The following is a 13,745-nucleotide window of genomic DNA, read 5'->3' as shown; positions in this document are numbered from 1 at the left end:
GTCCCCTGAGAATCCTGCCTGCAGCCTGCAAATGCTAACAGTGCCCATGTGCCCAACTCAACGTGAGCGCTGCTCCTGTGAATCCTGCCTGTAGTGTGCATGAACTAACAGTGCTCGCATGCACTGAAAAGAACCTCAGGTGTTTCCCCTGAGAATCCTGCTTGCAGCATGCACATGCTAACAGAGCTCACGTCCATTGTAAACAACATGAATGCTTCCATTGTGAAACCTGCCTGCGGCATGTATGGGATAACAGTGCCCATGCACTGCAAAGAATGTAGGCACTTCCCCGAGAGTCCAGCCTGTAGGGTGCACTTGCCATCATAGTCCACGTATGCTGCAAACAACGTGAGTACTGCACCTGTGAATCCTGCCTGCAGCACGCACGGGCTAGCAGTGCTCACGAGAACTGCAAACAATGCAGGCACATCCCCTGAGAATTTTGCCTGCAGCGTGCATGGGCTAACAGTGCTTATGTGCATGGCAAAATGCAGGCGCTTCTCTGAGAATCTTGCTTGTAGTGTGCATGGGCTAACAGTGCTGACGTGCATGGCAAACAAAGCAGGTGCTTCCCCTGAAAATCCTGCCTGTAGCATGCACAGATTAAAAGTGGTCATGTGCAGTGCAAACAAATTGAGTGTCGCACCTATGAATCCTGCCCGCAGGGTACACGTGCTAGCAGAGCCCGTGTGTGCTGCAGACAACGTGACTGCTGCCGCTGTGAATCCTGCCTGCAGCGTGCACAGGCTAACAGTGCTCACGTATGCTGCAAACAACACAGGCGCTGTTCCTGAGAATCCTGCCTGCAGGGTGCACGGGCTAACAGTGCTCACGTACACGGCACACTATGCAAGTGCTTCCATTGAGAATCTTGCCTGCAGTGTGCACGGGCTAACAGTGCTCACGTGCATGGCAAACAACGCAGGCACTTCACAAATGCTGTTCATGCACAGGCAGCCCATGGCGGGTCTGAGAAACAAGGCAGAACAGTGAGGGCACAGCTGGCAGCGAGTTTAATAAAAAGATTTCATACTGGATGCAGTGGAAGTCCAAGCCAGTCCTGGTTAATCTGCAGCAGATGTGCAGAGACTGCTCTGGAGTGAGCTGCCATTTACATTGTACAGTTAGAAAGAAAAACCCACAGCAGACAATTATTCTATGATAACAATTGTCTATTTCAGGTAGCAAGTTATGTATGTTTTCATAATGTATGAAATCTTGTAACCCGCCCCGAACAGCAGAGGGTGTGGGATATAAATAATTTAAACCATAAAATAAATAAAATACTGATGGAGAGAGAGAGAAAGATACCCAGCAAGGGGGAATGCCTTTATGGCATGCTGAAAGCAAGGTGTAGAATATACACATTAGAGCTGCTTCAGTTACTTCTCTTCTGGTGCTGGGCATAAGAATTAGTAGGCACTCAGAGTGACGTCTCTCACGATACCTAGGTTACAGCAGGGGTTCTTACTCTGAGGTCGATATACGGGCCGAATCAGTAAAGCCACTCTCCTGTGCTCGCGATTCTGTATTTAAATGAGGCCCGGCGGAAAAAACGGGCAAAAGGAGGCACTAGGGACACTAGTGTGTCCCTAGCGCCTTCTTTTGGACCGGTGCGGCAGCTGTCAGCGGGTTTGACAGCCGACACTCAATTTTGCCGGCTTCGGTTCTCGAGCCCGCTGACAGCCACGGGGTCGGAAACTGGACGCCGGCAAAACTGAGCTTCCGGTTTTCGACCCAACAGCCGCTGGCGGACTTCTCACCCATTTCCATTTCCTCCTGACAGTCTCTCATCTTAAGAAAATACGAACATAAGAAATTGCCAAACTGGGTCAGACCAAGGGTCCATGAAGCCCAGCATCCTGTTTCCAACAGTGGCCAATCCAGGCTACACGTACCTGGCAAGTTCCCGGCAAGTACCCAAACACTAAGGGGCAGATTTTCAAAGGGGTACGCGCGTAAGATATGCGCGTACCCCCCGCAAACCTGCCCCAAGCTCCCCCTGTGCGCGCCGAGCCTGTGTTGAATAGGCTTGGCGGCGAGCGTAAGCCCCGAGATGCATGTAAGTCCCGGGGTTTCGCTTGGGGGGCGTATCTGGGGCAGCGCGGCATGTCGGGGGGGGGGGGCACGTCGGGGGAGTGGTGCCAGCCCGGGGGCGTTTCGGGGTGTGGCCGAGGCCTCCAAAACTGCTCCTGGGCCGGGGAATGGCGCGCTGGCAGGCGCAGGCGTAAATTTTATAATAAAGGTAGGGGGGGTTTAGATAGGGCTGGGGGGTGGGTTAGTTTAGGGGAAGGGAGGGGGAGGTGGGGGGAGGCGGAGGGAACGGGCAGCGCGCGCAGGGCTCGGCGCGCACAAGGTGCACAAATGTTCACCCCCTTGCGTGCGCCGACCCCGGATTTTAAAAGATATACGCGGCTACGCATGTATCTATTAAAATCCGGCGTACTCTTGTTTGCGCAGGGTTGCGCGAACAAAAGTACGCCCGCGCGCTTCTATTAGGATTTGCCCCTATGTATATACCAAGCTACTGATCCCAGTAATAGCAGTGGCTATTTTCTAAGTCATCTTGAATAATAGCAGTTAATGGACTTCTCCTCCAAGAATTTATCCAAGCCTTTTTTAAACCCAGCTACACTAACTGTACCAACCACATCCACTGGCAACAAATTCCAGAGCTTAATTGTGCATTGAGTGAAAAAGAATTTTCTCCGATTAGTTTTAAATGTGCTACTTGCTAACTTCATGGAGTGTTCCCTAGTCCTTTTATTATCCAAAAGTGTAAATAACTGATTCACATTTACCTGCTCTAGACTTCTCATGATTTTAAAGACCTCTATCATATCCCCCCTCAGCCGTCTCTTCTCAAAGCTAAACAGCCCTAACCTCTTCAGCCTTTCCTCACAGGGGAGCTGTTCCATCCCCTTTATCAATTTGGTCGCCCTTCTCTGTACCTTCTCCATCGTAACTATATCTTTTTTGAGATGCGGTGACCAGAATTGTACACAGTACTCAAGGTGCAGTCTTACCATGGAGAGATACAGAGGCATTATGTCATTTTCCATTTTATTCACCATTCCCTTCCTAATAATTCTTAATAATCTCGTTTCTTTATCTCCATGTCGATCTATTCTCCAGTATCCATATCCCAGTCAGTCTCTCATCCTGTATCCTTTTCCTCCTGTCAGAATCTCACTCTCTCTCCATCTCCCCCTGTTTCCATTTCCTCCTGTCAGTCTCTTATCTTGTTTCCAACTACTCCTGCTTCCATTTCCTCTTGTCAGACTCTCATCCTGTTTCTGTCTCCATGTCAGTCTATCCTCCAGTATCCATCTCCCCCATCAGTCTTTCACCCAGTCTCCATTTCCTCCTGTCAGAATGTCACCCTGTCTCCATCTCCCTCATTTCCATTTCTTTCTGACAGTCTCTAACCCTGTCTCCATCTTCTCCCATTTTCCATTTCTTCCTGTCAGTCTCTCACTCTGTCTCCATCTCTCCCCATTTCCATTGCCTCCTGTCAGTCTCTCACTCTGTCTCCCTCCTCCTGATCCCATTTGCTTCTGTCAGACTATCATCCTGTCTGTCTCCATGTCAGTCTCTCCTCCATTATGCATCTCCCTAGTCACTCTCACCCTGTCTCTATTTCCTCCTGTCAGACTCTCACCCTGTTTCCATCTCGTCCTGTCTCCATTTCTTCCTGTCAGTCTTTCACTCTGTCTCGTTTTCCTTCTGTTCCCATTTCCTCCTGTCAGATTCTCACCTTGTCTCCATTTCTCCGTTTCCATTTCCTCTTGTCAGTCTCTCACCCTGTCTCCATCTTCTCCCATTTACATTTCTTCCTGTCAGTCTCTCAACCTGTCTCCATCTCCTCCTGTCAGTCTCTCACCCTGTCTCCATCTTCTCCCATTTACATTTCTTCCTGTCAGTCTCTCAACTTGGCTCCATCTCCCCCCATTTTCATTTCCTCTTGTCAGTTTCTCACTCTGTCTCCATCTCCTCCCATTTCTATTTCCTGTCTCTCACCCTGTCTCCATCTCCTCCCGTTTCCATTTCCTCCTGACAGACTCTCAAACTGTCTGTATCTCCCCCCTTTCCATTTACTCCTGAGACACTCATCCTCTTTGTCTCCATGTCAGGCTCTCCTCCAGTATCCATCTCCCCATCAGTTTCTCACCCTGTCTCCATTTCCTTCTGTCAGACTCTCATTCTGTCTCCATTTCCCCCCGTTTCCATTTCCTTCTGTCAGTCTCTCACGTTTCTCCATGTCCTCCTGTTTCCATTTCTTCTTGTCAGCCTTTCACCCTTTCTTCATCTCCTCCAATTTCCATTTCCTCCTCTCAGTTTTCTCACCCTGTCACCATCTCCCCGTTTCCATTTCCTCAAATAGTCACTCACCCTGTTTCCATCTCCTCCTGTCAGTCTCAGTTTTCTCACCCTGTCTCCATCTCCTGTTGCCATTTCCTCCTGTCAGTCTCTAACCCTGTCTCCATCTCTTCCCATTTCTATCTGTCTGATTCTCACGCTGTCTCATTCTCTCCTCATTTCCATTTCCTTCTGTTAGTCTCTCATCCTGCCTCCATCTCCTCATCAGTCTTTCATTCTGTCTCCATTTCCTCCTGTCAGACTCTCATCCTGTCTCCATCTCTTCCCATTTCCGTCAGTCTCTCAGCCTGCCTCCATCTCCTCGTGTGAGTCTTTTATCCTGTCTCCATTACCTTCTTTCAGACTCTCAACCTGTCTCCATCTCCCCTGTTTCCATTTCCTCCTATCAGACTTTCATCCTGTCCTTTTGTCTCCATATCAGTCTCTCCTCCAGTATCTAACTCCCCCATCAGACTCTCACCCTGCCTCCATCTCTCCCTGTCTCTATTTCTTCCTGTCTCCATCTCTTTTGTTTCCATTTGCTCCTGACAGATTCTCATCCTGTCTCCATCTCTTTCAGTTTCCATTTCCTTCTGTCAGACTCTCATCTGCCTCCATTTCCTCCCGTTTCCATTTCTTCCTGTCAGTCTCTCACCCTATCTCCATCTCTTCCCATTTCCTACTGTCTGTTTCTCACCCTGTCTCCATCTCCTCTGGTCAGTCTTTCATCATGTCTCCATTTCCTCTTTTCAGTCTTTCATCCTGTCTCCATTTCCTCCTGTCACTCTCATCCTGTCTCCATCTCCCCCATGCCCATTTCCTCTTGTAAGTCTCTCACCCTATCTCCATCTCCTCCTATCAGTCTCTCACCCTGTCTCCATTTCCTCAGGTCAGACTCTCATCCTGTCGCCATCTCTCCCCGTTTTCTTTTCCTCCTTTCAGACTCACCCTGTCTCTATCTCTCCCCATTTCCTTTTCCTCCTGTCAGTCTCTCACCCTGTTTCCATCTCCTCCCGCTTCCATTTCCATCTATCAGACTCTCTTCCTGTCTCTTTTTCTCCATGTCAGTTTCTCCTCCAGTATCCATTTCCCGTCAGTCTCTCACCCTTTCTCCATCTCCTCCTATCATGCTCTCACTCGCTAGCCATCTCCTCCTGTCAAGCTCTCACCCTGTCTCCATCTCCCCCGTTTCCATTTCTTCCTGTCAGTCTCTCATCCTCTGTTTCCATGTCCTTCTCTCCCCCAGTCTTCACCTTCCCATCAGTCTCTCACCGCATCTCCATCTGTCAGTCTTTCACCCTCTCTCTCCCTGTCAATCTCTCACCCAGTCTTCATCTCTCTCATCAGTCTCATCCAGCTTCTAGCTCCCTCTTTCAGTCTCTCATGCTGTCTCTATCTTTCCCATGCCTGTCTTCATCTCTGTCTTCCCCTATTTTGCAGCCCATCAGTCTCTATCAATCCCGCTTTCCATGTCTATTTCCCCTTCCTCTATCTCATCACTCTCTCAAATTTCCATCTGTCAGTCTCTCTCTCTCCAATCAGTGTCTTACCAGAGATTGCCATAGCTTATCATGGTCCCTGCATCCTTCTCTCTCATCTTGTGAAAGCTCTATGCTGGTTATTCCTGTGCCTGCCCTTCATCTTGGGACATGCACCTCTGGGCGAGGATGGGGAGGGGCAGCGGTGGAGACCATCAGAGCTGTGCTTTCATGGATTTCATGCCACTTCTGCAATCCTCTCTAGCCATGGTGCCATTCCCTCCTATTCTTTCCTTGCTATACAGCAGTGGGCTTTAAAATCATTATATATCATTAAACTTGGCTATGTTATCTTTGGCTCACAGAAACATGAGGAGAATAAAATGATGATTAGGCCCCAATGAGGCAAAAACACAGTCATGGCAGTTCTGCTGGTTATATGCCCTGTATATAGAATGAAGGACTTTACTTTGGGAGAATTTCTTGATTCCAGCAGTTTGAAATCTGAAAACATTATATACAGTGCTGGATATGCCTGAGGATCTAGATATGGTGTCCTGTATTAAGTTAGTTCAATAAAAAGGAATCACCTTAGATATTTTTTGCTTTTATTTATTAACCTTTTTTTCTGAACTAATAATTCTGAATGCAAAACCAAGGCTGGAGAAGAAGTCACAAAAATAAACTTTAATGAAATGCAAATGGGATATAATGAGAATACCTTCATATTCTTGCTTTATACAAATGATAGCTGAAAGCATAATAATTACACAGTACATTTATCTCAAGTTGCACCTACCAAAAGAAAAACCTTGCTGTCTGGTTTGACCTTGTGTTTCTCCATATATTTTATGAGGCTACTATTGGCGTACCTAAAAAACAGAAAAAACAAATGATTGAGCTTTTGATAGCATATCACTCTCTTGGATAATAAATTGCCTTGAAATACACAGAGTGAAGTGTGGATTGATCGAGTACATTAAGTTTAGCATGAAAATGTGTCAGACTACATTCCCTGTCACCACTCTTGTTTTGTCTGGCACTAAATCCACTGACTCCTCTTATAGCTATAGATTTAACCTTAATCCTAGCAATGCGACTGATCCAAAGATAACATCTCACCTACCATTTGTAGAGGACTTAAAAGTTTACAGCTCCTGTGATGGTCATTTAGCAGAACAACTGTGGGTAGCGAAGAGTTTCTCAGATGACATTTGGCCTGGACAAATGTGCTAAGGTTCTCCAGGTTAAGGTTCACTTCTCTCATGGTATACTCAAAACTAACCTATATGGAAACAGTACCCCCTCCCCGAGAGAAGCTTAAGGAACTCAAAACGTGTTCGCTGGAAGACAGAAGAGAAGGGAAGGGTGGGGTGGGGGGGGGGGGGGATTATGATAGGAACATTCAAATCTTTAGTAAGCTTCAGTAAAGTACAAGGAGGCATTTTCCGTTTTTAAAAAGTCAAGGATAAGAGGTCTTGATATTAAATTGGAGGAAAGCTCAGAAAAAACTGTAAGGAAATAATTCTTTACTGAGAGGGTGGCCACCAGCAGAGGCAGCTATAACCAAATCCAAGAGCAAATTTAAGCAGGCTTGGGACAGAGGGCAGTTGTAGAGCAGGTAGAGAGGAAGTGCTAGATAAAAGAAACAGCAGGCAGGAGCCAGGGTATGGAAACCTATATGCTCAATCACCTGGGAAAGTAGAGGGCAACAAAGCTAACTCACACAGAGCTGGGGTATGGCTGCATTAAACTCTGCAGAAGAGGAAGTCCAGAGTGTTAGATTAATGTATGCTCATCTACCTAAAATAGCAGAGGACCAAAGAGGAAAGACAACAGAAGAGACTAATTTGGAGAGAGGGCAATACCCTGAAGACAGACCATCTTATTTGGCTCACAGTTGGGACATGTCCTTAGGTAGAGCTAAGTAGATGCAATCAATCAGGCAGACTGAGTGGGCCAAAAGGTCAAGTAAATGACACGCTGGGTGGAGAGTTGGCATTTGGGTCAATTCATCTCCCCAATGGGGAAGAATTGCAACTGTGCAGAATGGATGAGTCAATTTGATCTTTTTCTGTCGTCACGTATGCTTTCATCTCCTGAGTTACAATGAAGCTGACAATGCATCTGTTTGAACTGCATATGAGCTATGCGCAAGCAGAGGTGCCATGGAACCTGAGGTCAGAAATGAACTATAAGATCCGACTATTCTGCCCAATGCTATAGACATCAGCTGGTGTCTGACTTCCTCTTCACTTCTTTATAACTAAGGACCCCCTGTGCTGATTGCAAGCTTTCTTGCCTCCACCATGCCCACTGGAAGGCGGTGCTGAGCATTCATCACCTAATCCATGAGTTAATATTGCCCAGTGTCGCTCCTGAATCTATCCCCTTTGTATCACAATCATGGATTCTCTATAGGGTGATGTTTTTTTTCTGAGATCTGATACATATGGAAAGAGAAATAAGGAAGCTAATAAAGGCAAGGGAAGCAAAGAGTTCTTTTCAGGTCTGTTAGCTGTTCACAGTAACATTCCCCTTCATCTTCCTTACTCCATCCCCTGTGAAACCGGTCCTTTGTTTTGTACCCTGGAAACTGACTGAACATCACTGCTGCTTCTCACTTACACTGTATATCAAATTCAGTACTCTACCCCTATTGGCTTCTTTTTACCTGGAAGCTCTGAATCTAGCTTTCTTTAAACCGCTGTTTCTGTTTTTACTTGGCCAATGTTTAAAAGCCTTTGCTTTGTGTTATGCTTTTGCATTGCAAATTTTGTACATGCAGTATTTTAGTTACACAGAACTCTAGGGATGGTTGATTAAAATGTACAGTATAGGAATAATTATGTGTGCTAATTTGTTTTTCTCTATAAAGCAAGAAGAAAACATTTTGAAGTATTTCAAACCAAATGCCTTTGATGCTTTTTGTAGAGTGCATAGGATGGCATGCATCAACCTCCTTCCACAGGCAGAGACTTACGTTGTTCTTCTGAAATCTTTCTGAAGTGTAGGGTACTCGGGCATCTTTCTGATATCCTCCCAGTCTTTATCTTAGAAAAGACATAAACCACAGAGAATTTTAGAAAGTCATGAATGCTGCTATTTCTCCCAGTGTTGCCTTGGGGAAAAGGACCCTGTTCACAGGATGTTAGAATTCAGGGGAGAGATTATAATATTTCAGGATTCTTAGTGCAGTTGGATAAATAGATTTGTCAGTTCCCACAGAATCACTGGCAGAGAGACATGAGGAAGGGATCCAGATAGTCATCTAATCCATCACCTGTTCTCCAGATGGGATTCAGCTCCAGCGACTCACTTTATGGAACTGCAGGAAGGGTTAACACTTTCCTACATCTGGTCTACCCCTGTAGTGGAGATGCCCCCAAGTGCTAGCCTGCTTCTCAGCTGTTACCCTAGGCCTGACCGGATGACGACTCTCTCCCCCTCCACCCATAACATCATCCGTGGCAGATATAACAGCAAGTCCACCCCATCGCTGGTGGCAGAATGCTCCCTAAGGGGGGGGGGGGGCGGGGGGGGTCACCACTCAGGGAGCTCATAGGAGTGCTAGGGAAGAAATTGAAAGTTGCTTTTTGGAAGAGGGTAGTTTATTTTTGTGCTGGGTTTCTGATTGCTTTAATTGAGTGGGGTTGGAATGGTTTAGCCTCTTTCATCCAGTCAATCTGTTAGCTAGGAAGGAAGGTTGGTTGGGATATTAGTAGGGGGATTTAATTTTAAAAACTCAACTTTCAAACATGCATGCAGTATACCATCTGTGTGAGTGAAGGAATCCGTAGAGATTTCTGTGAGTTCTTTATAAACTGTATGGTGGGAGCTAAAGTTTAAAAGATATCACTCATATGTTTCAGTACACATGGACATTTACAATGCAGGAATACACATACTTTCTCTACCTATTTTATAAAATTATGCATATAGGGAATAATTTTCAAAATGATTTACATGCTTAAAACTGGGTTTTACTTGTGTAAATGCACTTTACTCGAGTAAGTGGGCTTTTGAAAATTGCTACAATAAATGCCACTGAATTGTCCACAGGATTTTATCTGTGCGAGTAAATGGCTTTTAAAATTGTTACATATGTAACTCTTTTGAAAATCACCTCCTATGTGTATAAGTGAGATTTTGAAATTTGCTATGACAGTATGTTACATTTTCAGGTGCAACTCCTTTGAAAATTCCCTCCATATATTTTGTGTGTGTAACAATTTTAACAATGCATGCGCAATAACCCAGAGCTAAACGTGGCGGCAGGTATTTTAGAACGTATGCGCCTACTCTACTTATAAAAATACTTCCTTGTGCACATAGTTGGAATCAGGAGTTTCCCAGCACCTCCAGCAGTTCACCCCGACCCTCTAGCACTTCACTCTCAACTCCCATCAATTCACCCAGACCTCCACCCAAATACACGTCAGACTTGCAGGTGAAAAGGTGTACGGACAAGTTTGGTAAGATATGCGCGTCATACTGCTTACAAAATGGCAACTTGTGCGCAAATGTCTGAGCCTCTCTCCTTTTGACTTCTTTTCAACATTCACACACAACACTGCTAGTACGTGCGTACTTCAGGCTTTTGCAAATACTACTTACGCACATGCATGCTACTTGCACACATAAACCCTTTGAAAATTCACCCCATTGTATTATTAATGTGTGGGTTCTGGGAGAGACTGTAATTTGGAAGAAGTTTAATTTTGTTTTGCAGTCTATTCTAGCTACCTAGGGAGACTGTAGTGGGGATTTTTATATTGTTATATTCTGGATTTATATTGAAATTGCATACTGTATGTTATGTTATTAGGCCCAGGGTAACGTGCTGGGTGTGGGCCTTTCCCGAAGGCAGGTATGAATGAACTGGAATTACATTAATGTACTTATATATGTTCTTATATACATATATATGAGTGGAGGAGTAGCCTAGGAGACCAGGATTCCAGTCCCACTGTTGCTCCTTGTGACCTTGGGCAAGTCATGTTACCCTCCGTTACCTGAACGTAATCTGCTCTGAACTGCTGAAAAAAGTATGAAAAGTGAAGTATAAAAGTCCAAATAAATAAATAAATAATTATCCCAGACAGATGTTTGCCTGCACTTAAAACCTCCATTGACAGAGATTTGTTCTCTTAACTGCCCCATATGAGTCAATCACCAGGTCAGACTAAGCTTATAAATCGGTAGCAGTTTTCACAAAGATGTGTAACATATTCCTGTCGAGTGCGATGATGACCCGAACACAAAAAAGGTTAAAACATGTTTTTTTTTTCTGTTGCATCTCCCTTGATATTCTTGTTGATGAACTATTGGGTGAGAACATTTTGGTGCCCATCTTTACATAGTGAGACATGTTTTGCCTTGCTTTCTATAGCGAAGCAAGCCTTAAAAGATCATCACGTCTGTCGGGTCCTCCTCCTCCATTAACGTCTGAAATGCTCACCCAATTTCATTCAAATTTGTGCCATAGATAGAGTGCCCAGTGACCCGCCTCTCACTTTTCATGTGCCCCGTGATGACTCTTACATTTATTTATTTATGTATTTATTTTTTATTTTTATATACCGAAGTTCTTGTAGGGACTACAAATCACTCCGGTTTACATAAAACAAAGAACTGCTCAACAGAGAGTGGAGCTTTACATGGAACCGTAGAACATATGGAACATTTAGTCTCCATGAGGTTGATATTCAGACGCAGAATTGCTAGTTAAGTTATCTGGATATAGCTATCTGGTTAACTTAACAGGGATATTCAGCAGTGTGGCCGCACAACTGAATATCCCCAGCTATCTTAAAGTTAGCCGGATAAGTAAATCCAGAGTTAACCACATAACTTATGTGGTTAACTCTGGCCTCCCGGAAACGCCTTCCCTCTGCCCCTGGAACGCCCCCGAATATAGCCACATATGGCTTTGAATATAGCTGACTAGCCATTTAGACGGATAACTTTTCTACAGAGAAACAGGCCAGTTCGATTCAATGGAAATCTCAGGCATCTTAGAGCACATTGTGATACTATCAAGCATTTTTAATGCTGCACTGCCATTGGTTGATATTGAGCAGTTTTAAAGCTGCCTTGCCATTGGTTTATGAACATAATTTTTCAAGCTGCTCTGCCACTGGTTGACTGGGAAACTGTGCGGTGTTTCCCAGGCTGGAGGCACAAAGCCAGCCTTTTCAAAGCACTTTTTTACTTTATTCAAGTTCACAGCACTTCAACAATAATCAGGACTGCCTACCTTTGCAGTACATTGCCCACTCCCTGGGGTCTGGGTCAGCACAGATTAACGAGCTGCCTCTCTCCTGGAGACATGGGGTCTCCTGAACTCAACTGGGCTCACCTTCTTATCCCTGCCCCAGTTGATCCCACCCTCAGGCCTCTCTCCTCCCCCACAGGGTCCCGCCCACAAAGCTCTCTTCCACTGTGGGATTAAGGTGGACCAGGCATCTAGCCTGATCCTGCTCACACAAGGGGGAAAATGAGGTCACTCCATTACACGCCCGACTATGAGTAAGTTTAGGGGTGCAGGAACCTGTCTGCTAGAGGACACTTCCAGTTCCCCTCCCCCTTCACGATCCTCAGTTCAGGAAAAGACAACGTATTCTGCTGAGAATTAGACCTTTATCTATCAGATTTGGCAGGATTTAGCATTTAACAAGATAACAATTCCTGTTTCTAACACCCTGGCCACTGAGCACCAGTTTACCCTAAAAAAAGTTCTGTACCTTGCCTAATATATATTAACTAGCCATTAAGCCTGTAACAACGGGCTACATTTAAAAAAATTTTTGGGTCCATTTCCTTCCCACTCATTCTCCTTCCCATTCCCTCCCCCTCATTCTCCCTCCCACCTCTATTCTCTCTCCCACTCCCTCTCACCTCCCCCCTCTAGTCTCCCTCCCTCTCACCTTCCCCCTCCCCTCAGTCACTCCCCCTCTCTCAATCCCCTCCCCCTTTCAGCTCATTCACAACCCCTTTCCCTCGGATGGTGCAGACGGAAGATCTCCGGGGGGTGGGGTGGGGGTGGTGGTCCATCCCTCGCTGCTGCTCCTCGCCGCTGCCGCTACTGCTCCTCGCTGCTGCCGCCGCTACTGCTCCTCCCAGCGCTATTTTGTTCAGGCACGCTCCGCTCTGACCGACATGCTCGCCTGTGCATGCGCGGTAGAGCTGCTCTCTACTGCGCATTTGCAGCACGTCGGTCAGGGCTCCCTTATCTAGTAGATACTTATGGCTAACTAACACCCCTGGTCCCAGCTTCAGGTGATTTCCCTGTTTACTTCTGAAGCAGCTCTGGCTGGAGAGCTGGAGAACGTGGGCAGGGGAAGAGGCTTGCTTCGTGGTCTGGTACTGGCAGAGCTGCCGAGATGCTCTTGGCCCCTCTGTGCCAGTGTCCCCAGGCAGGGCGTCTCCAATCACCGGTCTCCTGGCCACACCTAGTCTTCTCCCTCCTCTACAGCAGGAGGGAGAAGAATGGGTCTGTTTCGGGTTCGCCCTCTTCTTTTCCTTATTTGCCCCCATCCGATACTTTCCAGATTATAAATGTGCATAAGCTTCTGTATGTCATATAGTGGGTAGATGGTCTTTGCCGCATTACAGGTCTTTTCCCTCCTCCCCTTTTCTTCAGGGGTGGGGAGGGTGGGGGGTCCTGCCACGTCTCAGAATGCTCCCCCTTCATCCAAGGTTGGGGATCCTTCTGACCTATGGACTCCCTTGGCCAGTCCATGACTCCTGCTTATGAGCTTAAGTTGTTGCATTGTCCCTCTGCCTTGGTTTTATTTATACAGGAGCTTACAGACAGGCAGATCTTGATAAGTATCCTTCAGTGCTGGTGCAAAGTTTCTCACCTTTAGCTGTGACAGTGTTTTGGCCTGTCAGCACACTGGTTGC

The 13,745-nt window shown here is 46.1% G+C and overlaps 1 protein-coding gene across 1 annotated transcript in view; it reads right to left on the bottom strand.

The window, feature by feature from the left end:
* The window catches only part of CDK19 (cyclin dependent kinase 19), a 529,893-nt gene that overhangs the window by 68,891 nt on the left and 447,257 nt on the right, over positions 1-13,745 (bottom strand). Inside the window, exons 8-9 of the mRNA XM_029595265.1 lie at positions 8,821-8,890; positions 6,637-6,709 (exon numbers count right to left, since the gene is read on the bottom strand). Coding sequence (XP_029451125.1) covers positions 6,637-6,709; positions 8,821-8,890 — 143 coding nt within the window. The remainder of the gene's footprint in view (positions 1-6,636; positions 6,710-8,820; positions 8,891-13,745) is intronic.

This window comes from Rhinatrema bivittatum, chromosome 3 (assembly GCF_901001135.1).
Source record: "Rhinatrema bivittatum chromosome 3, aRhiBiv1.1, whole genome shotgun sequence".
Classification (NCBI taxonomy): domain Eukaryota; kingdom Metazoa; phylum Chordata; class Amphibia; order Gymnophiona; family Rhinatrematidae; genus Rhinatrema; species Rhinatrema bivittatum.
The sequence above is the reverse complement of the archived record's forward strand: the minus strand, read 5'-3'. Positions and strand labels throughout refer to the sequence as shown.